This window comes from Macroventuria anomochaeta (genome assembly GCF_010093625.1).
Source record: "Macroventuria anomochaeta strain CBS 525.71 unplaced genomic scaffold BU25scaffold_24, whole genome shotgun sequence".
In the NCBI taxonomy this organism is placed as follows: domain Eukaryota; kingdom Fungi; phylum Ascomycota; class Dothideomycetes; order Pleosporales; family Didymellaceae; genus Macroventuria; species Macroventuria anomochaeta.
The window spans coordinates 189,013-212,003 of NW_022985385.1; the positions used below are offsets into that span (position 1 = coordinate 189,013).

At 51.8% G+C, this 22,991-nt stretch overlaps 7 protein-coding genes and 1 non-coding gene across 8 annotated transcripts; 5 read left to right on the top strand and 3 right to left on the bottom strand.

Annotated features, from left to right (window-relative positions):
- Positions 1-271: 271 nt before the first annotated feature.
- On the bottom strand, positions 272-3,801 carry BU25DRAFT_109558 (DDHD-domain-containing protein). The gene is made up of 3 exons (XM_033700323.1): positions 3,413-3,801; positions 752-3,364; positions 272-700 (listed from the first exon to the last, which is right to left on the bottom strand). Exons 1-3 carry the CDS (start codon positions 3,686-3,688, stop codon positions 563-565), a joined length of 3,027 nt encoding a protein of 1,008 aa, XP_033559898.1. The 5' UTR covers positions 3,689-3,801; the 3' UTR covers positions 272-562.
- Positions 3,802-4,116: 315 nt separating this feature from the next.
- Positions 4,117-5,921, top strand: BU25DRAFT_109547 (uncharacterized protein). The gene is made up of 2 exons (XM_033700322.1): positions 4,117-4,819; positions 4,868-5,921. The coding sequence occupies exons 1-2, from the start codon at positions 4,330-4,332 to the stop codon at positions 5,683-5,685; spliced, it is 1,308 nt and encodes a 435-aa protein (XP_033559899.1). The 5' UTR covers positions 4,117-4,329; the 3' UTR covers positions 5,686-5,921.
- Positions 5,922-7,114: 1,193 nt separating this feature from the next.
- Positions 7,115-7,201, top strand: BU25DRAFT_t95. Its single transcript has one exon. It is a non-coding gene; the product is annotated as a tRNA-Phe (tRNA).
- Positions 7,202-8,026: 825 nt separating this feature from the next.
- BU25DRAFT_109590 (prim-pol domain-containing protein) lies at positions 8,027-9,691 on the bottom strand. The gene is made up of 2 exons (XM_033700324.1): positions 9,411-9,691; positions 8,027-9,361 (listed from the first exon to the last, which is right to left on the bottom strand). The coding sequence occupies exons 1-2, from the start codon at positions 9,665-9,667 to the stop codon at positions 8,110-8,112; spliced, it is 1,509 nt and encodes a 502-aa protein (XP_033559900.1). The 5' UTR covers positions 9,668-9,691; the 3' UTR covers positions 8,027-8,109.
- Positions 9,692-9,887: 196 nt separating this feature from the next.
- Positions 9,888-11,309, top strand: BU25DRAFT_460067 (DUF1917-domain-containing protein; the record flags this gene model as incomplete). The annotated part of the gene is made up of 4 exons (XM_033710326.1): positions 9,888-9,951; positions 10,131-10,792; positions 10,847-10,973; positions 11,029-11,309. The coding sequence occupies 4 exons, from the start codon at positions 9,888-9,890 to the stop codon at positions 11,307-11,309; spliced, it is 1,134 nt and encodes a 377-aa protein (XP_033559901.1).
- Positions 11,310-13,204: 1,895 nt separating this feature from the next.
- On the top strand, positions 13,205-15,282 carry BU25DRAFT_473063 (allantoinase; the record flags this gene model as incomplete). The annotated part of the gene is made up of 3 exons (XM_033710869.1): positions 13,205-14,097; positions 14,158-15,033; positions 15,091-15,282. The coding sequence occupies exons 1-3, from the start codon at positions 13,567-13,569 to the stop codon at positions 15,280-15,282; spliced, it is 1,599 nt and encodes a 532-aa protein (XP_033559902.1). The 5' UTR covers positions 13,205-13,566.
- Positions 15,283-15,998: 716 nt separating this feature from the next.
- On the bottom strand, positions 15,999-16,675 carry BU25DRAFT_412374 (ubiquitin-domain-containing protein). The gene is made up of 2 exons (XM_033706776.1): positions 16,487-16,675; positions 15,999-16,434 (listed from the first exon to the last, which is right to left on the bottom strand). The coding sequence occupies exons 1-2, from the start codon at positions 16,578-16,580 to the stop codon at positions 16,064-16,066; spliced, it is 465 nt and encodes a 154-aa protein (XP_033559903.1). The 5' UTR covers positions 16,581-16,675; the 3' UTR covers positions 15,999-16,063.
- A 251-nt stretch (positions 16,676-16,926) lies between these two features.
- On the top strand, positions 16,927-19,632 carry BU25DRAFT_396465 (uncharacterized protein). Its single transcript, XM_033704833.1, has 3 exons — positions 16,927-17,176; positions 17,233-18,825; positions 18,875-19,632. The coding sequence occupies exons 2-3, from the start codon at positions 17,294-17,296 to the stop codon at positions 19,302-19,304; spliced, it is 1,962 nt and encodes a 653-aa protein (XP_033559904.1). The 5' UTR covers positions 16,927-17,176; positions 17,233-17,293; the 3' UTR covers positions 19,305-19,632.
- The last annotated feature ends 3,359 nt before the right edge of the window (positions 19,633-22,991 follow it).

Genomic DNA, 22,991 nt, shown 5'->3' on the forward strand with positions numbered 1-22,991 from the left:
CCCCAAACCGTGACACTTTTATATGTTGTCTTCACACAAACTGATCCAACGTCGCTCGACTTTGACGTCAGACAAGGCATGACATGTGCCAAATGTTGAACCAAGACCCACCACTTTGTGAACATTCATCACACGCTTCCAGGCCCTCTTGTTAGTAGGCTCTGCATAGGTAGTCGGCTCGGCTAGCGTGCCGGGCATGCTTGGTTTTGGCGGAGCGGAAAGACGGATAGTCATTTATTGGTTGGGAAAAGGTGTTGTGGCGCGGATCTGTGGCGCATGAAGAAGGATGACGTTCGCCGCAGGCTTGGCGCCGTTGACGAGCTGGGGAAGCTGGGTCAGTAGCGCTAGAAATGACGATGCTTATCTTGGAATAAGGACATGTTGTGGAGGTAGAGTTGTGAGTACCATTGAAGAAAAGGAAACAGGAAAGTTGTAAGTTCAGCAAGACAACAATCAAAGGAGTAGAGATGACTTCATTGATCGAACAAAGTCTATCAGGGTATTGTAGCTGCCAAATACAGAACGCCGCGCCCTGACCTTACTATACCTAAATAAGTCAGGTCTATTGTCCCTTAGTCTGCTTCTCTTTGAAGACACGATGTCTTGCCAAAAGCTGTGAGATCATGAAATGAGAAACGTCTTCATCAGCCCAATATGCAAGATGGCTTGCAATGCTGGCGAGGAGGGATATATCGAAAGCCTGTCGCTATGGTCAGTGATCAGCCTCAGCATGGAGAGAGCTTGAACTTACGCCCTCCTGAATGCTGTAATCTACCCTTCCGTTGCTGTTCAGCGCCCTGACTTTCTGCTCCTCCTTCTTCAGTTTCCTACTCCGTTCCTCAAGTTCCTGCCACTCAAGATCTTTCTCTACTTTGCTCACATCTTCAGTGGTGCTGCTCTGCCGTCCCTTCTGGAAGCCAGAGTATAATGTTTCAATCTCAGATTCGATAAGCGTGGGTGGGTGCTCACCATCTTCGCCCGTGGTGATCTGTTCGTTCCCCAGACGCCGTCTACGCTCTTCAGATATAAACGCGGATACCGGTTCGTTGGTGCCTGGAACGGTTGCTGCACCAGGTGCTGAATTTGGAACGGCAGATAGAGGCCGTGAAGAGCGCTGGCCTGAACCCCCGTCCCCAAGTTCTGTGCCGCTGATGCCGAGACTGCGGTTTAGCAATCCGGATGCAATACCTGATCCAATGCTCGACCAGAAGTCTGTAACGCCTTGTCCTACACGCGCACCAATACCCGTGAGACCTTGTGAGGCCGGAGCACCAAAAATTCCTTTCTTGGTGTATGGGAGCGGTTGAGCTTTCAGCCCAGCCATGGCGGGAGAGATGAGAGGCTCGATGCGGTAACTGATTGGGTCGGAAGGATGGAAGATGTTGAATGTTTGCTTGCAAAGCGGGGAGGATGTTGTGATGCCGAACGCATGGTCGCGTTCTGCTGCTTTAGGTGAGAAGGGGTCATCCAAAGGCGTCGCAGGTGTTTCTGGTGGTACGAAAGCTGTGGATGGTCGAGCAGCTATTGTTCGACCCTTAAGCATCTGAAAGAGTCCGATTGGCGACCCCAAAGCATAGAAATCTTCAACCTCGAAGTCAAGCTTTAGGCCCTCTTCGGTGAGGCGACGCTGTTTGCCGGTCCTTGCCTTGGCAGCATCGCGTTGGAGACAGAGGATGTCAAACATGATTGCTGAACCCAAAGAGTGGCCGACCAAGCTGACCCTGCCTTTGAAGGAGGGATTGCGCTCTTTGAACAAGCGATAAATGCGATTCAGCTCAGCGACAACAATGCGGGAGATGTGGCCCTTGTAGGCTGGGCTCTGATACAGCAGGATGTCTAATGCAAGGTCAGTTAAGAAATTACGTACGGCCGGCACGCCATCGACTGTTATGTCCTCGAGGCTTGGGAACTCATGATCTTCATGGTCGAGGTCGCCCAAATCATGCTCCTTGCGATTGTGCTTGAGGCTCTGCTTCGGAAAATCCAGAAGATGTCGCCACACGATAGGAATAACCTGGATACGGCTGTTCTTCGTGTCGGAGTCCACCTCTGAGTTGAGTGCCTGCAAATCTGGAGAGTTGGCGTAGACGCTCTTGAAAGACTTGCGCATGGTGTTGACATCATGGATGAAGTTGATGGACTCCATGCGCATACCCAGGCGCTGTCCGATGCCGTGTGTTACCAGTAGCAGATGCTCGATCTCACGGCCTTGCTCCTGCTTGTCTTGTGTCTTGTAGTCCTCGCGCATCTCCTTCTCTTCTCGTTTGCGCGCCTCCTCCTCTTGCTTCTCCTGGTAGTCGGGTTGCGAAGAGGTCATCAGCGATGATACTTGCCTTTCCAATGTCCTTCTTCTTGACTCCTGAGGTGACTCTACCCCTTCATTGTCCGTAGTCTCTGCATCACAGCCGCCGCCAGATCCAGTTTTTGGAGACTTCTCGTTGTCAGACCCGTAAGCCAAATGCTGTGATGGTGTAGACGGTCGCTCGGCCTCTTTCTTGCTTTTGAGATCTTTGGAAGCATTCCCCTGTTTCTTCGTCTCCTCTGGATCCGTGTAACCACGGATATACCGATAACCAGCATAATGCGCTCCACCGGCAAAGTGCTGGTATAGCGTGCTTCCCATACGTGCCCACATATCGTCAGTCAGAAGCCATGCTGTGGTCTCGTCCTGAAAGGTTACCGTCGAGTTCATGTGAGCGCCGAACAATCTGTGTGTACGTGGAGTCTCAGCAGGAGCATTCGGTGTTGCTGCTTTTTCGCCTGAGCTGGCGCCGTCTTGCTGCTTTGCTGCCTCGCCACGAAGGTTGTCGAACGATCCTCTGGGGGTGACAGGGTTTGAGGTCGAATCTCGATTCAGCCGGCCAAGCTCCTTACGATAGTCGTCACTCACGCCTGCCCCAAATGATACAGGTCGTGCGCGAGGCTGTGAGGCTGATCTCCTCTCCTCTGACTTGCCAAATCGCCATGGCTTGCACTTGAGATAGCCCTCCTCAAGCTGCATGGCGAGGCCTTCATCAACAGGCTCTCCACTGGGGGTGAACCACGTTCCCCGATTAACATCATAAACGGGCCCCAGCCAGTATGAGGGAGCCAACTCGCGGGTCTCAATCTCAACATCGAATAAATAGTCTTCGTTCACAGGGACTTTTGTAGTTTTCGGGGGCTCGTGGGGTGGCTGCGCTGGCGTTACGGGACTCAGAAGATCTTTCCTCTGTTCGACAGTTTCAGCTTCGTCGGCGGTCTTCTGGAAGGCTGTTTCGATAGCACGAGAGTCGCTTTTACTGAAGGGAATCCATTTCTTTGGCTTTGGGAGGGGCTTATCGGGCGTGACGGCGTGCTCTGAAAGTGGTTTTCGTTTGGGCAGCTTTCTTGCGTAAGACTTTGGATTGCGAGACATGCATATTCTGCTTACATCTACAGCATGAAACCATCTCACCGCAAGCGGAGGGCAGTCTCGGGGATACCTCTTCAGGCTCAAGCGGTGTCTTCGATCGACCACATGATCTCCGCCTCGTTGTGTACCGAGCCCGCCAGTGGTAGCATCTTGCTCCTTCTCCTTCTCCTTGCCCTTTGGCTTGTCGGACTCGGCGGTGGTTGGTGTTGGCGGGGGCTTCGGTGTAGCTGCACGTGAACCCCAGGGCGAGAGACCAGCAAGGAAGCCCTGCTTGCTCTCAGCAGGACCTGACATCCTGTCGAACTGCGAGGCGATACCACCTTTGGGTATAAAGCTAAGCCAGCTCTTATGTCGCTGATGTAGAGCTACACGGCTCTTTGGCAGGAGCGAGGGCGGTCGATAAACAACGCGGAGGGGTACGCGACGAGATAACGTGGTGGGCGGTAGAGAGGAAGGATTGGATTAATTCTATATAAGAGATCGAACGGCGGTCAGCTGCAGGCTATTTACATGTGGAGCGCATGTTTCAAGCAACGTGGTACATTAGGTACTCGGACATTGCATGCGGCTGCTGCGGGAGGATCATCTTCGGAAATGTTCCAAGATTGACATCACCGAGGGGATCCTGCACCTGCCAGTTGGCGCGTGGGGCAGATGCTCCCAAGCAACAACAACGGCTATCTTCCATCGTCATGACACAAATGTTGATGCTGCACTCACGGCAATATTTGATTTTGCCAGCGAGCGCATTTCTTCGTTTGACATACTGTGATCAGGTGATGCACTCGTTCGTAATCGCCTCGTTGGTTTATAGCCCTTTGCACTCACTTGCCACCTCACATGAACTCACCCAAGTCGTGCTTACTGGACTTGATCTTCTCCGCTTTTATTAACATTTCAACAACTTGAACGTCTATCGTGAGCTGCGATCTCCAATGATAGTAACTATAGACAATTATCGCTGCGCTCTCGACCGCGCTGTACCCAGCAATAATGAACCATCCCAACTGGATGACCTCAAATTTACAGTGGTCAGCGCTGGGCACCTCAAACTGAAGCTTCAGGCGCTAAACAGCGCCCTTGCACACACTCCGCCTGCTCAACATCATCGGCTTCGACTTGACGACACCTTACAAGGCGCCTTGCCTCGCACATACATCAACCGTTCAGAGGAAGTATACTTCTTGGTCAAAAGCCTGCCGTGGCCGAGCATGATCCCTGAGGTGTTTGTCAAAGCCTACGGCGAAGTATTGCAGTCGCGCCCTTTTACAAACACATGTATCTCTACTATCAAGAAGCACACCCCAGAATTCACATGGCGTGTCTCTGCTCCAACGTTCTCTGGGATACGGCCTCTCCTACCTGAGCTCGACGCACTTTGCAATACCACGCTCAACGACTACTTTCAAAGAGCTGACGAAAAAGGTCAGTGTTCATTCCGTTCGACTTGAGTAGATATCTGACTCAGAACAGTGAAACCTTTTGCTTTTATGCACCTACCTACTGAACTACGCCTTCAAGTTTACGAGTATCTTGTACCTGCCCAGGCATTCGTTCAAGTGTACTCAAATGAACATCCAAGATCAGACTTTCAAAAGAGGCTGCCAGAACGTCTAGAAATTCTGCGGATCTGCACAGCATTGCATGACGAAACTATCAAGCACTTCTTCGATAAGCCTACCCTGCTCATCGAGGCCTGTGGTAAGGCAAGAAACCCCCGGAATCGAGCCTTATTCAGGACGGAAACCGCATCAGAGTACGCTGGACTCGTTGCCAGCATCAGCCTCAAGGTCAGGACCAAATTCACACGGCTAGAGATCCGGATCGTACCGGATTTGATATCGACCGTGGGGGAGCAATCTCATACTCACGACACTCATGAGCAGCTGGATATTTCCCCATTGCAAAACATCTGCGCTGCTCTTCCAAATCTCGAAACTGTTCTTATCTCGTTTCCTAAGATCGATGATGGGGTAGTGACGGCTGGCGGGATGCGGATGCGGCCCCTCGTCTGGTCGTACTATAACAATCAGAAATTTGCGCTTGAATGGGTTTGCGCTCAGTTGCCTAATGACGGCCTGAAAATTGCGTGGGATCTGACGCATTTCAGACATTCGATCGAGGATGCATCGTATTTAAGGGAAGAAATTGTGTCCGAGCGGATGATGAGAGAACTAATCGAGAGGGATGGCAGCCTCGAACTTGCGCAGAGCGCGGCTGCAACCTGGGAGGACTTGCAGAGATGGTCAGAGATTAGATATGTCATTCTTGAGGCGGTCAAACAGCGTTAACCAATGCTACTGAGCTCTCGCCTTCGACAAATGGCTTTGTAAGCGCCCGAGACACTATCAGTGGATTCTTCATAATCTTCACTGCCAAATGTCTTATCACCATCATATAAGAGATCCGAGATGGCCAAAAGACTCGCCATAATCAGCATGACCAAATGGCGCCTTTGGTGGGGTGTGATTGGTAAGTGGAGTGGTGATGTAACGCAGCAGATCCACTTACACCGAGACCTTCCATTGCATTTGTTAACAACATATTATAAACATTGTTCCCAACTTTCATCAACAATTGGAGCACGGTGAGGTGGCCGAGTTGGGTAAGTTCCACTCAAATGTCACCATCTTCCACTTTCATTCCTAACACGTTCACAGTTATGGCGCCAGGTTAAGGTTCTTTCTCCTTAGCATTGCTGAGCAATCAGCTTCCTGGTCACGAAAGTGGCGCGGGTTCGAGTCCCGTCCTCATCAGCATTCGTTCAACAGTAGTTGAGCACTCCAGGATATTTTTTTTGCTGGGTGGCGATGACGGGCTAGGGCAGGCTAAGCGAGATGGTTGGACCGAATGGCATGAGTCTGCATCTTGAGGGTCTCAGCCTTGCTGAGATGTACTCTTTTAAGCCAGACAAAGCGTTGTTAATAACAGGCTGATTATTTAGTGTTGTGCACCTGCGTGAAATGGCTACAGTGTGAACATCAGAGTCTCCAATACTACTCGTCCAATCGAGCGCCACAACTTCATGTCATGTCAATTATACAGCTGGGTATTATCTGACTCTGTGCAGGTCGTGCGGAGGGTGAAGATTCGAATAGACCCGTTGGCGTCTAGGTATAAGTCGTGAACATTTTAAAGTTGTGTTGATGTCGAAGTCATTGTTGGCTGTGCGCTCTCAATATGCCCACCATGAAGTGCTTACTCTGAGCATCTTTGAAGTGGGGAATATCTGCATGTTCACGATTAGCTCTCTGGCGTGGTCGCCGTCTGGTGTTGAGGTCTTTGCCAGCTCTTTTCAACGCAATTGATTGTTGCAATGCTTGGCTGTATCACGGTAATTTTCTCTTTAGCCATGGATGCTATATTGGATGGAAATTCATTGCAATAACACCATACAGTAGAATTGACACAAGCTTTGCCAAGTTACTCCCAAGTATGTCATGCACGAACTGCGTGAATTTCGGGCAGGTAGCTTGTTGAAGTGGTTGTTGGCATATCTTACAATTGGTTGCGCAGCAAACCTCAACGCAGCGCTCTCGACCCGTCCACCGCAAACCAAGTGGGCCCCGACCAAAACCCACCACACACCCCAGCCTTTCCTCTCGTCTTGATTCAGCGATCCATTGAGTTATTCAAGCATTGGAAACACGATTGACTACTCTATATTCGCTGCAATTCTAACAGTCTTCAACAATTACCCCATTAAGCAATTGTCTTCTAGTCGCTTTAGCTCACTTGGGAGAGCGCCAGACTGAAGTCCTCAGTCACTAAATCTGGAGGTACTGTGTTCGATCCACAGAAGCGACACTAGCTTCCGTGCCCAGTAAATGGGATCACGCGAATTACTTTTTTTTTTCTCCTGCACATTTGTGTGAACTTCTTGAGTCGCGGACAAGCGGTTGGAAAGGGAATGGTGAGATTTGGATGTAGGGCAGGTCTTGACGCGCTTGAACATCGACTTTGCTTCTGCGGGTGTCACCGTAAAAAACATTATTTTTGTTTCTCGCGTATTTGCGAAAGACCGGTCGCTCATGTTTGCAAACCCTGCATAGTAGGAGACAGATTGCTTCTGCAGAACGCTGCCGATGGATGACTCGTGCTCGCCGCCGTGATTAGCCCTTCTCTACACATGAGACCAATTTCCTTCGAGAGGTTCCGAGATGCATCTGCTGCTTCCCCGAGACACTCGTCAGCTGACAGCTTGGTCAGGGTGCTTATCTCCGCGACTTTCTTCTTTCGCTTTGGGTCTGAACTGCTTCGCATCGACCAAAGATAGCAACATGACGAATCAAAGTACGGCAAGCCACAAGCCAATAGTCCAGCGGCGGCGAGGCCGGAGAGTTTTTTTGATTTATTTTGCGTCTGATCGGGATGGGAAGAGGCCGGAGCGGATGACGAAATACTTGTCGATTGCTAACCGCACAATATCACAGTGGAATAAGTCATTAGCAGAGACGGGGTATGTGGAGGAGATCAGGGAGTACTGGGAGCGGGTAGCCAAAGGCGAGAAGTTCGAAGACGTCTGCGCAGATATCAGAGGAAGAGCTTGAGCGTGATGGGCATCACTGAGATGAACTGTCAATATTCAACACGCTGCGATTGAAGCATACGATACCACGAGGTTCAGTCTCCAAGTGTTTCTAACTGTCCATCGCTAAGTCCTGAACGCCATCCCACAATGCTGCGTAGATCATGAACCATACAAGGTGATAAAATCAAAACTCCATAGCGTCCGCTCCCTCTTGTCTTTCCCTCTTCAATGCTGGTTTTTCTTCCTCCATCAGTCCAGCCACGAACTTGCGGAAATAGTCGACATATGGCTTGAGACTCGTCTTCTCCCAATCCTGTACCTTCTTCTCTCCCTCCTCACATTTCCACTCGTCAATCTCTTGCAGCAGTTGTGTAACAGTTGGTACGCCCAAGGGATCAAACTCCTCCACCCTCCTCGTGTCAATAGGTACGCAGACGCGCCCAGTACCAGGATGAATGACGAACGGACTCTTTAGCAAATGGTTGAGTTTCTTGGAAACTTCGGCGTCGAGACGTGGGTAAGTGTACTCAAGGACAATATCTTGTTTCGCTTCCAGGAGCTCCTTGCTTGTTTTCGATAACGCGCCAGACTTTGCCAATGTGTCGATGTCCGCCCATTTACTTGCGCTGGCGCGGTTGGGCGCAGAATCCCACTTCTTCTGCAGCGCGGCGCGCAGTGTGGGGTCGGGGAGGAGGTTGAGGAGATGCGATGACTTCTCGGAAGAGGCCCAGGGATCTTGCTCCGCAAGGATAGACGTCTGGAAGTGCTCTTTTAGGATATCGAGACTGCGCTCGAGATGTGGGTGTAGCGGACGTCGGACGTTGACTTTCTTGCCTCCTTGGTCGCCGCCCTTGAGGAGCTCGAGGTAGCCGGCTATGGCACGGCGTTTTTGGTCGTCCATGAGACGAGCGCGCTTATCGCAAACCCAGGCGTGAGCTCCGCGACGACCAGAGTAGACCCAGAGGATGTGAGAAAAGCCGAAGTCTTCGCGCAGTGCAATGTCCACAACCTTGATGGCCATTGTGATGAAGACCCAACACCTGTGGCAGATGGATGCGCCAGTACAGCATGTACGAATGTCGTCGTAATCTGTCATATCAATATCAAAGACCAGCTCTTTCATGAGCGGGCGGAAAGCGCTGGCTTTGCGGAGGGTCTTGCGATCGCGTGGGTTTGTGCTGTACATGGGACCAATTTCGAAACGGGAGGGCAGCATTTGTATGCATTGTTTTCGAAGGAGGTCGGCAGTGGGGAAGGATTGGTATCGTAGGTAGGCGTCGTTGGGTAGAGTGAAGGCGAACTCTCGGTGAGCGAAGTCGTTTGCGGGGGTTTGGCTGTGGTTCAACCATTGGAAGAGGTAGCGGAAGGGAAAGAGGCGTTGATAGAAGGCACGCATGATTTCGGGGTCAGAGAAGGACGATCGACTTGTGATCTTGCTGCTATATGTAAATGGGTGCGTTGTTGAGGAGGGGCATCACGACATACAGTGGTGCTGGCTGTGAGGCTTCTTCTTCGGACTTAACGGGAGCGCTCGACGCAAACTCGCCGTCTGAATCATCGTCGTCGAAGAGCTCTTCCAGGTTGACTCTCGACTTCTCTGTGGGCGCTGGTGCTGGTGGACTCGGCGCATCCTCCATTGTGGCATCCTGTGTTTCTGGCTCTGGCTTGATATCCTCAGCTTGCGACATTTCTCGTGACGACTCGCCCGCTGGTGTTGATTCTGGCGATAATGAGTGTGGCATCTTGTCTATATGTGACTTGTATATGTGTGTTGTTGCTACTGTACACTCGCTCCTGCATTGTGAGACGCGTCGATGCACTAGCGCGACTTTTCGCGTAGATTGAATCGTCCTTTCTCTTTTGGGCTGCTAGCGCGCCGTCATCACCCACTCGCGTACCCACCCAGAACCCTTCCAATCATATCACCCTTCATCCACCATTATAGTGTCCCGATCCGAAAATATGGCGACGACAGAGGATATGGTCGCAGGCGGTGGATGGATTTCTGATGATTCGAGCTTCTATGGTGAGTGCATCTGCATATTGCAGCGAGCATCACGTCATTCACCATCAAACTGGCAATCGCGAGCTGTCACCCTCCACTACATGCCTGGTGGAACCATCACAACCTATCATCATTCAACCTCCTTATCGCGCACTACTCACCACAATCTTGTCTGACTCATGACTCTAATCGTGCGATAGGTGATGAAAATGAACAAGAATACCAGGAGTCACTCAGCAACCAAAACACACCGAAGGCTTTCTGGTCATCCCACAGTAAGGACTTGAATGCTATTGTATCGCCCGCAAAGCTCCAGGCTCGCAAGGAAGTTGCCTCTGATGTAGATGCTACACCGACCAAGAAGGTCATGCCGCTTACCACCTCGACACGTGCTAACAAACTTCCTGGTTTCTCTGGCCTTGACAGGAAAGCGATGGAAGAACGACTTTCCAGATTAGGCAAAGGCAAGCGCAAGCGGGACCCTTCACCAGAACTAAAATCTCGTCGTGAGCTTTTCAATCCCATGGAAGGCCAGCCTTACTCATGGCAGCTGGGCGAGACCGCAGAGGCTTTCGTCAAACGTGTCCCACCACGCACCATATCAGCGTTGGATTGCGACTGGATCTGGGCAGCTAATCCGTATCCTGACCCGCGTGACAAGTCTGCCGCACCTCGAGTGGCTGCGTTCAAAGACCGTGGTGCAAAGCTACTTGCAGACTCGTTGCAAAAGCGGGACGAGGTTCAAGAGAAGGGGCGTTTCGGTCCAAGGAGCACAGTTACGCGAGCCTGGAACCAGGAAACCAAAGCCTTGCAACAACGCCTGACCAAGGCCGCTGTTGAAACGGGTGTCTTGTCTGGCAAGGTGAGCTTAAGCGTTCGTCCGAAAAGTTGTGCCTTGGGCTAATCGCCGTTACAGTGGATGTTGTTCCCTAAAGTTGAAGAAGTCACTTGGACGTGGAGGACCGTCGTCGAAGCTGTCATTGCCGACCGTCTCGGACCAACGGCCAAGGTGGCTCCTGACGATGGCAAGGATGAGCGATTGAGTAAGCTCAACACCCTGTCCTGTGAAGCTAATGACTGCAGCTAACTTACGTACAGTCTGTGTCTACACCAAGGACTTCAGAGACGAGGATGATGTGCTTCGCGTGCTCCAGGAACTTGAAGACTTAGATCTCATCCGCCACGGTCGAAGCATTTACTACAAGTCTGATGCTTTCACGTATTTGGATTTGTATTCGGCGACCGCTAACAAGTACGGCTTGCAAGCGAGTCTCTATACCAGTACCAAGATGTTGGCTGCCGCTCGAGCAGCTGAGCTGTCTGCGTCGCAAAACACGTGCTCGCAACAGGAGCGGAAGATTCTCAAGAGCTTTTACTAGCTGGTCACCAACAACATTGTAGTCATCAAGTGATTTTTCATCACCCAAAACGTATCGCAGCTACGACCGTAGTTGTTTGGAGTACGACACAATGTACACAGTGCGATCGGCCCAAAGACGTTCCTGGCGTTTTATACCATTCGATCCAATATCTTCTATCCCCACACCTTTCGTATCACGCGTTCTCAGCCCTGGCGTCAATATTCATCTTCTTCTGCATCCGTTGCTGACTGAATCAGACAAGCATTGTAGGAGGATGCACTACGCAGTCTGCACTCATGGCGTTACGAGGGGCGAACAAAGGTCTCGTAGAAAATGGGATGAAGGACTCGTGGAAAAGATCACCCTTATTTAGTCGGTCGGAGGCCTGCCTATTCCAATGGATTGAAGTGCAGGGAACGGAAGAAGTTCACATGGGTACTCATCAACAACATACCAATCGCCCCTTCGCGCAAGTCTTTGCGACGACTTAGCTCATCATTCCGCTTCCACACATGAGCTTACCTACCAAAGTTTCGCGCCAGTAGACCAAGCTCGAAACAAGCTCGCAAAAACATCGATAAACGCGTCAATCGTGTCATGCACACCATGCTGAACAGAAGCGCTGTCTTGACAGGCCTGATGCTCCACACTGCAGCGTATCGAAGATCCTTTTCCAACGTCGCATTGCAGGGCAGAGTCTGCGATGGCGCTATGAAAGGTCTTCTGGCGAAATCGACCATTGTGCCCGCGTCGGCATCTGGAACACCGCAGCAAACCACGCGAAGCCGGGCTGAAGAGCGCTATCGTCGGTTCTACTGCGCAGCACGGTCGCGCTACTGAAAGACAGCATCTCCGGAAACGTGGAAATTGCAAACTATTACTCGATCGTAACAGGGTCCAGCCGTAAGTCGCCGAGGACGCGAACAATCTCCCAACAAGCGTTGGTGGGTGATGACTGACAGCGGGCATGGCCGAACATCATTGTGGGCGCAGGCTCAGCTTCCCAATATCGTCGTTGTTGAGTGCGCAACGCGGAGGTATGCCCGGTCGAGGTAGTTGTGCACCCTTGAGACTTCCGGTCTTTGCAGGCAGAAATCCGGCAGCAGAGCGGCATTTATGACCCTCGGCTGCGAAACACTCCTCGGCCAAGTCCGACAATCTTCAGCTTTCCGTGTTGAGCTAAACCACCGGGAGGCTGTTCTGAGATCTGGCTCTGGTTTCTCTTACTCGATGGGATCGTTCTCTATCGAGTAACAAGAATCGCAGATGCAGGCGTGTTGAGAGGTACGCGGACTGACGGTGTGTTAGCCTCTCCGGCATCTTCGGCGCTGGCTCCGCTGAGCTCATCGAGCTGGCAACGATCTCATCCTGCGCGACCGATGTCAGCATCAAGAACAAGAAAAGACTATGCACGTAGGAAAAATCTTACCTCTCTATGTTTGTCCTTTGGTATATCGACGGCGTGGAGCTTTATTAGGAACATGACGTTGGACCGTTGACCCTGCGCTAGTTCCCTTATCCGTAGCGCCGATCAAGCCCTGGTCTCGGTACGATACGACTCCACGCCTTATCAGTTCCACGGCCGCCTCCGCTTAACAAACAATCCTCGCAAGCTGCCCTCTTCGGTGCCAGATGTACCGCTGTCGAGTTCGCACATCGGCATTTGCAAAGGTGCCTGATGGCTACTCTTGAACACAGATCTCGTGTCGAAGTTTGCAATGCAAAATCAACAACTTCGCACGAAGCTACGGTTGTGAGACCGTGCTGGCCGCGCTTGCGCCGAACAACGGGAGCCAGTTCGAGATGCTTCGCCAAGGGTGTTGATAACCTTACATATCTACCCGACTACCAATTTTGATCGAGTAAAACGAGGCGGTCTGCCGCCGCTAGGATACAGCCCCTGGTGCCCTTTCTTTTCCGGGGTTCGACTAAAGATCTCAAATGCCCATTTCGGTGCATAGATAAGAACCTATACCCCAGGTTTGGGCGTTTTCGGTATCGACGTTAGCATAACATTTTTCGACTGCTGTACTTGCTTGTCTCTTCGAGATATCCAAGTCTTTGCGAAAACAAGCTTCCTCTTTTCGACTGTCAGACCCAACACCAGACACATCTTATCACTGCTTATCGTTGTCTCATTCGAGCATCCCACATCCCACTTCATCTTCCCCTCGTTTGCCGAGGCTGAGCATTTACAACTATAGCCTCGTCCTCAGTACTAGAGTTGTAAAGATTGGCTCTATTTCCCTACGGACTACGTTCTACATCAGTCAACATGGCTCCTCACGCGACCTCACCTCCACCGCTGGAGCACAGCAAGCCATCTCAGCCCATTAAAGTCATTGCTTCCTCGAGAGCAGTAGTCGCTGGCCGACTAACCGAAGCAACCATTATAATTTCCGAGAACACTGGCAAGATCACATCTATCTTCCACTCCGTCCTGCCTCGGTCAGACTTCCCTGAAGGCACACCATACACCGACTACTCACCTCACATCCTCCTTCCTGGCTTGGTCGACGCTCACGTACATCTCAACGAACCTGGACGAACAGAATGGGAGGGCTTCTGGACTGGCACTCGTGCCGCTGCTTTCGGAGGTGTTACCACAGTTGTCGACATGCCACTGAACGCTATCCCGCCCACTACCACTGTTGAGAACCTCAACATCAAGGTCGATGCCTCCAAGGGCAAGTGCTGGGTGGATGTCGGCTTCTATGGTGGTATCATCCCAGGAAACGACAAGGACCTTCAAGGTTTGGTCGATGCAGGTGTACGAGGCTTCAAGGGATTTCTATGCGACAGTGGTGTATGCATTTCCCTTTGCCCAATATAGGATCCAGCCACTAACTCCCATCAGGTCGAAGAGTTCCCCGCTGTATCCTCTCTCGATATTGAGAAGGCCCTTCTTGAGTTAAAGGAGTCAACAACAACACTGATGTTCCACGCCGAAATGATCCCTCCGGTTGCCGACTCCGTTGGTGACAACGTCCAACGCGCCAACCCTCCCCTCGCCCCCAAGGGTCCTCTTACCTCGTACTCCACCTTCCTCGCATCCCGCCCGCCAGCCTTCGAAACCTACGCCGTCGCCGAGATCCTCTCTTTGGCCCACCTCGCACCCGAACTACAACTCCACATCGTGCACCTGAGCGCCATGGAAGCCATCCCCATGCTGCGCGAAGCCCGCGCAAACGGCGTCAAAATCACAGCCGAGACATGCTTCCATTACCTTGCGCTCGCCGCCGAGCGCATCGAAGAGGGCGACACGCGCCACAAGTGCTGTCCGCCCATCCGCTCGCAGTCAAACCAAGACGCGCTCTGGACCGAGCTGCTCCAAGACCAAGTTGACGGCGTCATCCAGACCGTTGTATCTGACCACTCGCCCTGCACGCCGGAGATTAAGCTCCTCCCGCTCCATCTCGCGCCGAAGAAACACACTACCAAGACGCTCAACCATGACCAGGATTGCGAGTCGAGTGATGATGGGCCGGAGACGCCGATGGAGGGGCCGGAGGAGAAGGGCGATTTCTTTGGTGCGTGGGGTGGGATTTCTAGCGTCGGCCTTGGGCTGCCGATTCTTTGGACGGAAGGGTTGAAGAGGGATAGCAAGTTCAGTGTGGAGGAGATCGTGAGGTGGTGCTGTAAGAACACTGCTAAGCAGGTCGGTCTTGAGCAATACAAGGGTGATCTGGGTGTTGGGTTTGATGCTGACATTGTGGTCTTTGATGAGACTGCGGAGTTCTTGGTAAGTCTGAATTCAACACAGGTGGTGGATAGGATGGCGTGTGCTAATGAAATGCAGGTTGAGCCTAGCACTATGCTCTTTCGTAACAAGGTCTCGCCGTACGAGAACAAGACGCTGAAGGGTGTTGTTAAGGAGACTTTTCTCCGTGGGCAGAGGATCTTCTCGAGGGAGGAGGGGTTCCAGAAGAGTGGGCCGAGTGGAAAGACACTGCTCGAGCCGAGGACTACCAGGGCTCAGAACGATCGGTGAATGTAAAGGCTTCCGAAGCGAGAAGGGTTTGAGATAGAGGAGGGTTGGGGTGATGATTATGATTGCATAGATGGCGTTAGCACAGAGGCGTTCAGCGTGGCGAAAGGTTAGCGAGAGGTCTATAATCAGCGTAACGGATATCAATCAAGTAACTATGAACTTTCTTTACAGCCTAAACCTTACATTTCAGGGCGTGGCACAAGCCTGTTTCACCCCGATGCTCTTGAGAGGAAACTGTGCTCAAAGCCATCAGTGTGAAAAGGACTGCGTTCGATAGCCGACGACTCTGCGTATCCGTAAGTGTCGATGTTTGTATATACCACAGTGTTTGTAGAGATGGCTCAGCGACAAGTCGCATGGCGTTCTGCATGCGCCGTAACATGCATTTGTGGCTTGATTCTACTGCAATAGGTGTGCATGCATCTCAAGTCGTCAAGTCAACCAGCTTATCTGCTTCTCAACATCAAGGTCTTGCAGCAGAAGTGCACATGCAGTAACACACGGGGTTACAGCAATTATCGTGGGAACACAGCGGAGCCGGCGTGCAGAAGTCCGCGTTAGTGTTCAGCAGGGTCTGCAGGTGGTGGCGGCGAGCTGACAGAAGCATGAACCAAGTTCGATACCTGGGCATCACAACAGCACAAAGTTCTCGATAGTGCACATGTGGTTTGTGAGTCTGATCCTTGATTGATTCTATATGTCCGACATATGGTAGTGCCTTTTCAGTCCTCCATAATTGCCTTGATGTCGTAACTCGTATCGATCGTGGTGGGCGACGCGCTTATTTGGCCTCGTCGAAGACGTAGGTCAAGTGGCAGCGACCGCAGTACTGGCGGTTGTGCATGGCAGCCATGAAGACACCAGCACCGCACTCGGGCTGGGGGCACTCACGGCGAAGACGCTCGATCTTGCCGTCGCCGTCAACCTTGTAGTACTTGAGCACAGCGAGCTTGGTCTTCTTGCGCTTGTGCTTGATCTTCTTGGGGGTGGTGTAGACCTTCTTCTTCCTCTTCTTGCCACCACCACGTAGGCGGAGCACCAGGTGAAGAGTGGACTCCTTCTGGATGTTGTAGTCGGAGAGGGTGCGGCCATCCTCGAGCTGCTTGCCCGCGAAGATGAGACGCTGCTGGTCCGGGGGAATGCCCTCCTTGTCTGCGCAATTGTTAGGTGCTGCGCAATACTGGCGGCAGTGTGCGCGACATACCCTGGATCTTGGACTTCACATTGTCGATGGTGTCCGAAGACTCCACCTCAAGGGTGATGGTCTTGCCCGTGAGGGTCTTTACGAAAATCTGCATGGCGGCCTACAGAGTCAGTAAAGAAAGAAGAGAGTAAAGCGCCTGCCTGCGTTGAGAAGACAGGACGGCGGGCGCAAGATAAAGGTCTGCTTACCTAGACAAACGGGTTGTCTTCCTCAGTCGGTGCAGAAGGTTGCTGGAGGGGAAATTCTCTGGATAAGGCGAATTAGCTAGCGACTGTGGGCTCTTACTAAGCAGCCGAGAGTGGCTGGTGCGGGCGGCAAAATTTGGAAGGCGCCGTGCAGCGATCAGGCCCGTGCAGGAAGTGGCGCCTGCGTTGCTGGGTAACCGCGACCGGATGTTTGTGTTGATGGATTGCCGCAAGTGGTACTAGACATCGTCATCTCCACCTCGCTGCGTTAATACATCAAACCTCGAGAATCCACATCCCTCGCATCCCATCCCCACAAACTCTAGCGCATCCATTATTTGCCTTTCTCTGGCCGCACGTCGCCAGCACTACCGCGCCCTACATCCGTCTGCATAGGCTTCGGCCGGTGATACTTACTTGAGGCAGGCTCTGGGAGACTGCACTGTACTGAGGATACCGTAAGGAGACTAACCGCCCGGCGGAGTGCCGCTTGTATTTGCGTGAGGTACGTCCGAGTCCATTTCTCAATTGATTTGATGAATACTGGCTCACAAATATCAGTATCGGACAAAAAGGACACCCGTCCTCGGACAACAACACCGGACTCGACGAGCATAGCAAAATGCTGTCCACAAATTCACCCCAAGGCATCTCCCGCCGACGAATGCAACACAGGCGCCAACTTTCGACACCAAACGCATTCGAGATGCCCAGCGTACGACACAGCCCTGTCAGCCAGCAGCAACGGCGACACAACCGGACAGGCATGAGCCTGGATCTTCGAGGCCTTAACCTTGAGTCGATCCAGGCACCTAGCCCCGGTCTCTACCAGCAGGAGCACAGTACGGTAAGTTTTACTAACCATCTAGGACAACCATCACAGCAAACTATGCAAGTAGCGCAATCGCACAGCCAACCCCAGCCGGGCCCCCGGGAGGCCTTCCTACATTCCCCAGTACAGTTATCTCCCAGATGCAGATCACCGCGGACGCCCATCTATGCGTCCCGCCCACAGTCTCCCCAGAACCAACCTCAATCACCTAACAGACCTCCAACTGAACAACAGTTGAAGGACCTCCATGAGCACATCCAATCTGTGTATGGCTCATGTGGACAGGTTTTCATCAACATTCTCCCCACACCAACAGTCGCACAAGCACCACAAGCTGTCATCCCAGAAAAGCCAGCACAATTACCTAGCCATCAGTCGTTCGGCATGGCTCCTCATCCCACCAACTTCAACGATGTTGCCGATATCAACCTCCAGCCAACATCACGCGCGATGACTTTCGACTTCGAGAACCCCGACGCAGACAATGGATATGACTCTTCAGGCTACTACACCTCAGATGTCTCGCCGTCGCCACAAGCTTCCCCGCGTATGAGGATGACACAGCCCTTCCTTCAAGGTATTGCAGAGGACCCTTCTCAAGAAACACCCTTCTCGCACCCACCAACACTTCTTCCTGCATTGGACCCGCACAGCCCAACACATGGTATCCCCAACGGCCTGCCGCTCGCAGTCAGCCCATTCGAAGAGGCACCAATGTACACAGATCTTGAGATCGACGCCAGCCTTGAGTACACCGGCATTGCTCCAGAAGAAGTTCAGCGCTACATCAGCGAGCAGGACCCCAAGACAAACAAGTGGATGTGTCTGTACCAGGATTGCGGCAAGGTCTTCGGCAGGAGGGAGAACATCCGATCGCACGTTCAGACACATCTTGGCGATAGGCAGTACAAGTGCAATGGATGCGGCAAGTGCTTTGTGCGACAGCACGACCTCAAGCGTCATGCGAAGATTCACACTGGCAACAAGCCCTACAAGTGTCCCTGCGGTGCCGGCTTTGCGCGACAAGACGCACTGACAAGGCACCGACAGCGTGGCATGTGCGTTGGTGGATTTGCTGATGCCGTACGGCGACAGGCCAAGCGCGGCAGGCCGAAGAAGCATCGCCCTGAGATGGAAGAGCGTGTGGAAAAGGCAAGCAGGACTCGACGTGCTCTTGCCTCTGCATCCTCATCTGTCTCTCCAAGCTCGCCTGGCTCTGAAGCCTGCTCGCCATACGAGTCATACGAGTCGACACAGTCACAATTGCTTTCCGACACAGGAAGCTTCAACGAGCCAATAAACGTATCAACAGGTCCATTCAGGTATGTGGTGCCTCTTCCCCTCTTCGAACCTGGGCTAACCTCCATCTAGTTTCGAGTCCCAATCTAGCCCATACCACGAAGAGACCACCGAAGACAACTTCACGCTTACCACATCGTACGCCGGCGAAGTTGCCTCCATGAACCTTCTTCAGCAGCTATCAGACGAACCAGCACAAACACCTCCTCTGTCACCAGCTGACTACCGCCCACGCTCGCGCGAATCGGTACAAGACCGGAAAAAGTCATTTCAGTCGAGCCCATTGAAAGTCACAGACTCACCATCGCGGTCCCCGGCCCAGTCGCAGCAGTTCACAACACCACCGACATCGCCGATCGAGCCAAAGGACGAGTTGGAAGACCTCTTCGACATTCGACCTGAGCCTTCATTCTCACAGTTCGACCTCGAGATGAAAGCGATGAGCGACTTCACCGCGGTGGACAACAACTCATACGACTTTCTAGACTTCACCACCGTATAAATTTTGCGACACTGGACATTTGGAGAGGCTGTATGATACATTGAGATTCACGAACGTAATGACTGGCGTTCTTGCAATCTTAGGAAAAGCTTTGGATAGCGTGTTTTGGACTTGAGCGGGCTCGTTCCTATGCTTTTGCACCAAAGACTGCATGTGTATCTGTTCATCATAAGATTGGATATGTTCTTGGTATCATGTAATAGGGGCCGCGCAGCTATGCTGTTGCGATGTTGGCGTTTTAGGCTTGGGTTTGCTTCACTTCGTGAAGAGTTTGTGCCGCATGGTGGACGGCTCTTTGGACGTTCTTTTGTTTGTCTATCTGTGAGCGTTGAGCAAGATCTTAGCTTAGCAATGATACACTGTCGATGACGGTATTCCACTCGCTACACTTCTTCACTTCTTCCAATGTTCTCCACACAATGCTTTCCATTTCTCGAATGCTATCTTGTCACAGTTGCGATCGTTTGGTGAAAGCAAACTTGCGCTTCCCTTCACTTCACATGTTTCCACAAACCCTTCACACCACCACGTACAAAATCTGTTACCTGCTTCCAACTGCGCTCCTACAACCATTCCATACTCAATCATACAACTACACTATGTCGTTCTTATCCTCATCTTCGCCGCGCGAACCATCGTACTTCTTCCCTCCTGCGCATCCAGCTCCGTTACCAGTTATATCCGCGTCTACACCTCCGGCTGCAACGAGCAGGGATCTACCTCACCATTCTCCAGCACCAGCGCCATCGATACCGCCACCACCTCGTACTGCGATCGATCTTCCACCCACCCGTCTCCGGGGCCTATCTAACCTGGTTGACCTTGTCAAGCGCAACACTGGGACCTCCATTGCCTTAGCTGGTGTCGCTGCAGTGATTGAATATCTTAAATGTCTTCCTTATTTGAGCGAGCTGGGTGGCGGACTTGTGGGTGTGGCATGTGTGGGTGGAGTGATTTTTGGTGTTGTTGCGTTAGAGAAAGCTGGGGATGGGTGGGATACGGGTGTTGAAGGGGCTTGGGGGAAAGTTTAGCGGTGGGTGCAGGATCGAATCGCTGGAGAGGAGGGAAGTGAAGGAGGAGGAAGTGGAGGTGGAGGTGACGATGATGTTCAACGAGGACGGAGAGTCAGTCTTCCTGCTCGACGAGCCCTAGCAGGCGCGACCAACCACTCTTCTGCCGGAGTCGAACACCGGCTCACAATGAGAGACACCACTATGCTATGTTCATGAGAGAAGTCTGCTCCTCCGGCTTTGCTTGCATTCAAATCCCCTCCCGCACTGGACAAGCGACATCTGAACTCTCCTCCCTCACCCGGCCACTGAGAGCACGCATACACCTCCAGCTCCTCCCAACCACGTCTTCACCATCCGGTTCCACACCGACGACCAGGCCACGACGCATCTCGATGCCTTGATGAGCATCACACATCTGGATTCCTAGGCCCGTCACTAATGTCACCACGCTGCACAGCACCCAAAGAGTTTGACTTCAAGCACTTCACCGGACAAGGGTTCCATAAACATGAGCAGAGGTTGAAAGCTGTGAACCAGTGGTCGGCTCCGGGGCGAAGCGATCGATCGTTTGATGAGATTTTGGCGGATATCGAAGAGATGGAGGATGCAGGGCGTTATTGAGGGGGAGTAGTAGGAGATCTTGGGAAGATTGTTGAGTGAGTTTACAGTTTTCGATGGGTTGATGGCTATGCAAAAGGATGATATTGTAGTGAGGCTTGTAGAATCGTTTTTGGGCTGTGTGGTGAAAGGGGATATCGAGTACGTGGTTTCTTTAATCAACGACGAAGTGTGGGATTTCATCATGATCAGTAAGTACAACTGTATCATACTCAAAAAGAATTGAACTGACGACCATAACAACAATGTACTTGTGAGTGTGCACAACGTGCAGATCGTCGTCAATCCTTTGTCGTTTCGTCACGCACTCTTTACCTCAAGCTCGTCTTTGCGTTGCTCCCGCACCTGTGCCATTGACCTTCCTTGTCCTAGCCGCTTCTTCTCCCGCTTCCCGACAAGGATTCCGGCAGCCAAAGATTTTACAAGTACCGTCAGAAGTTGGAGGCAGTGAGCAAACCGGGGAGTAGTAGGAGTTATGAGGAGGTTATGCGGGAGGTTGAGAGGATGAGTGGGAAGGATTGGGGGAGGAAGAAGGGTTGGTAGGGGAGACGGACAGTGGAGCAGAACAAATTGGGGAAGATGGTGGTAATTGGTTTTGATGCAGTCGCAATATGAGGGGAGGTGGAGTCAGGACGTATTTGTGGGCTCTGGCTGTTCTAGGTTCAGATGTGGATGTTTAGATAATGGGGATGGTCTTCTCCTCAAAACCCTTGTCCCACTCGGCGAAATCCTTTGTTGCTTCATAGACACCGATCCGCTCATAGTTGATATCGTCTGCCTTTGTAAGCACTAAGCCAGAGTCGTAGTTCCAGCCTTGCACCTGTTTCTTCCAGACGCTGAGAAATAATATTAGTTCAGGTCTTGACAGGGATTCTGGGTTAATGCTGGTGGTCCACCAAGCATAATCGGGATAAATGGTGCCTCTATATTTTGTGTCATCCTGGAAATGGGTACGTGCTTCATCGAGAGGAAGGGTCTTCAGTGCTCCATCGATGGTCAGACGCCCTCCATCTACCTTTCCAAACTCTAGTCTTTTCTCTTTAAGGTTGACGCTGCATTCTAGAATTTGAGCTCTACCAGTGCGAAACGAAAGCGGAAACAAAGACGTATCTATGTCACCCTCCCTGGACGCCCAGGGACAAGATGGGATTGCGTATCTTCGTTGCGTCACAGACCCCAATCCAACCTTTGCCGCCGCTTCCGATCTCCAGAGCAGATCTTTTTCGAGCATACCTTTCCACATACCAGCAACATATATATCTCCAGTCATTTTTGTGGAGTTCTGCTGCTCAAGAATTTCATACCACGATCGTTGGATCTCGGAAGATGTCTCATCTGCCCGATCCTGGTAAAAGTTTTGGATTCCTGGTGCGTCCACGCACGCTCGAGGATAGGAAAGCTTCGCTCATCTAACGGCTTAGCCCAGGAAGGCGCCAGGTGCAGCGAAGCCGTTCCCGTGGACCCATTCGCACATATGATTGGCAGAGAAGCAAAGTCTGCAGATATTCCTTGTACAGACTGGGGGCCTAGAAATCACTGAATGCATGAAGATGCGCTTGCGGCAGAGTAAGTGGCCCAAGCGTTTTTGTAAATGTCGGCCATGTGCGCCACCTCATGGATATGGTCCTCTTGACAGTTTGGAATGCTGCATAATGAACCAATCCGAAAGGTACGGAATTCCCAACTTGCGCGTCAAGCTGGTTTCATCAACAATGCTAGTTGGCAAGTCAGACATATGGAGTGCCCTAGCCCGTGTCGGGAGCTTCTTTGGAGCATGCTGCTGTAGTGGACACTCCGCGTGTGATCCTTTTTGTGTAGTACATGATTCAAGCCATTCCTTTATGAGATGGATATTGCTTAAAGACGTCGGATCTTCATCACGGACTCTGCCTTTGAGTATCGGTGCTTGCCAAAATGTATGGACCCCCCTGAATCGGGCTCGCTACTGAAGTCCTCTACATCATACAGTCGGAGGACAAAAGTCTTGTCGCCCGATGCACTTGGACCACCACAACTACTTTTGAGTGAATGTTCACACACTATTATCTCAACAACC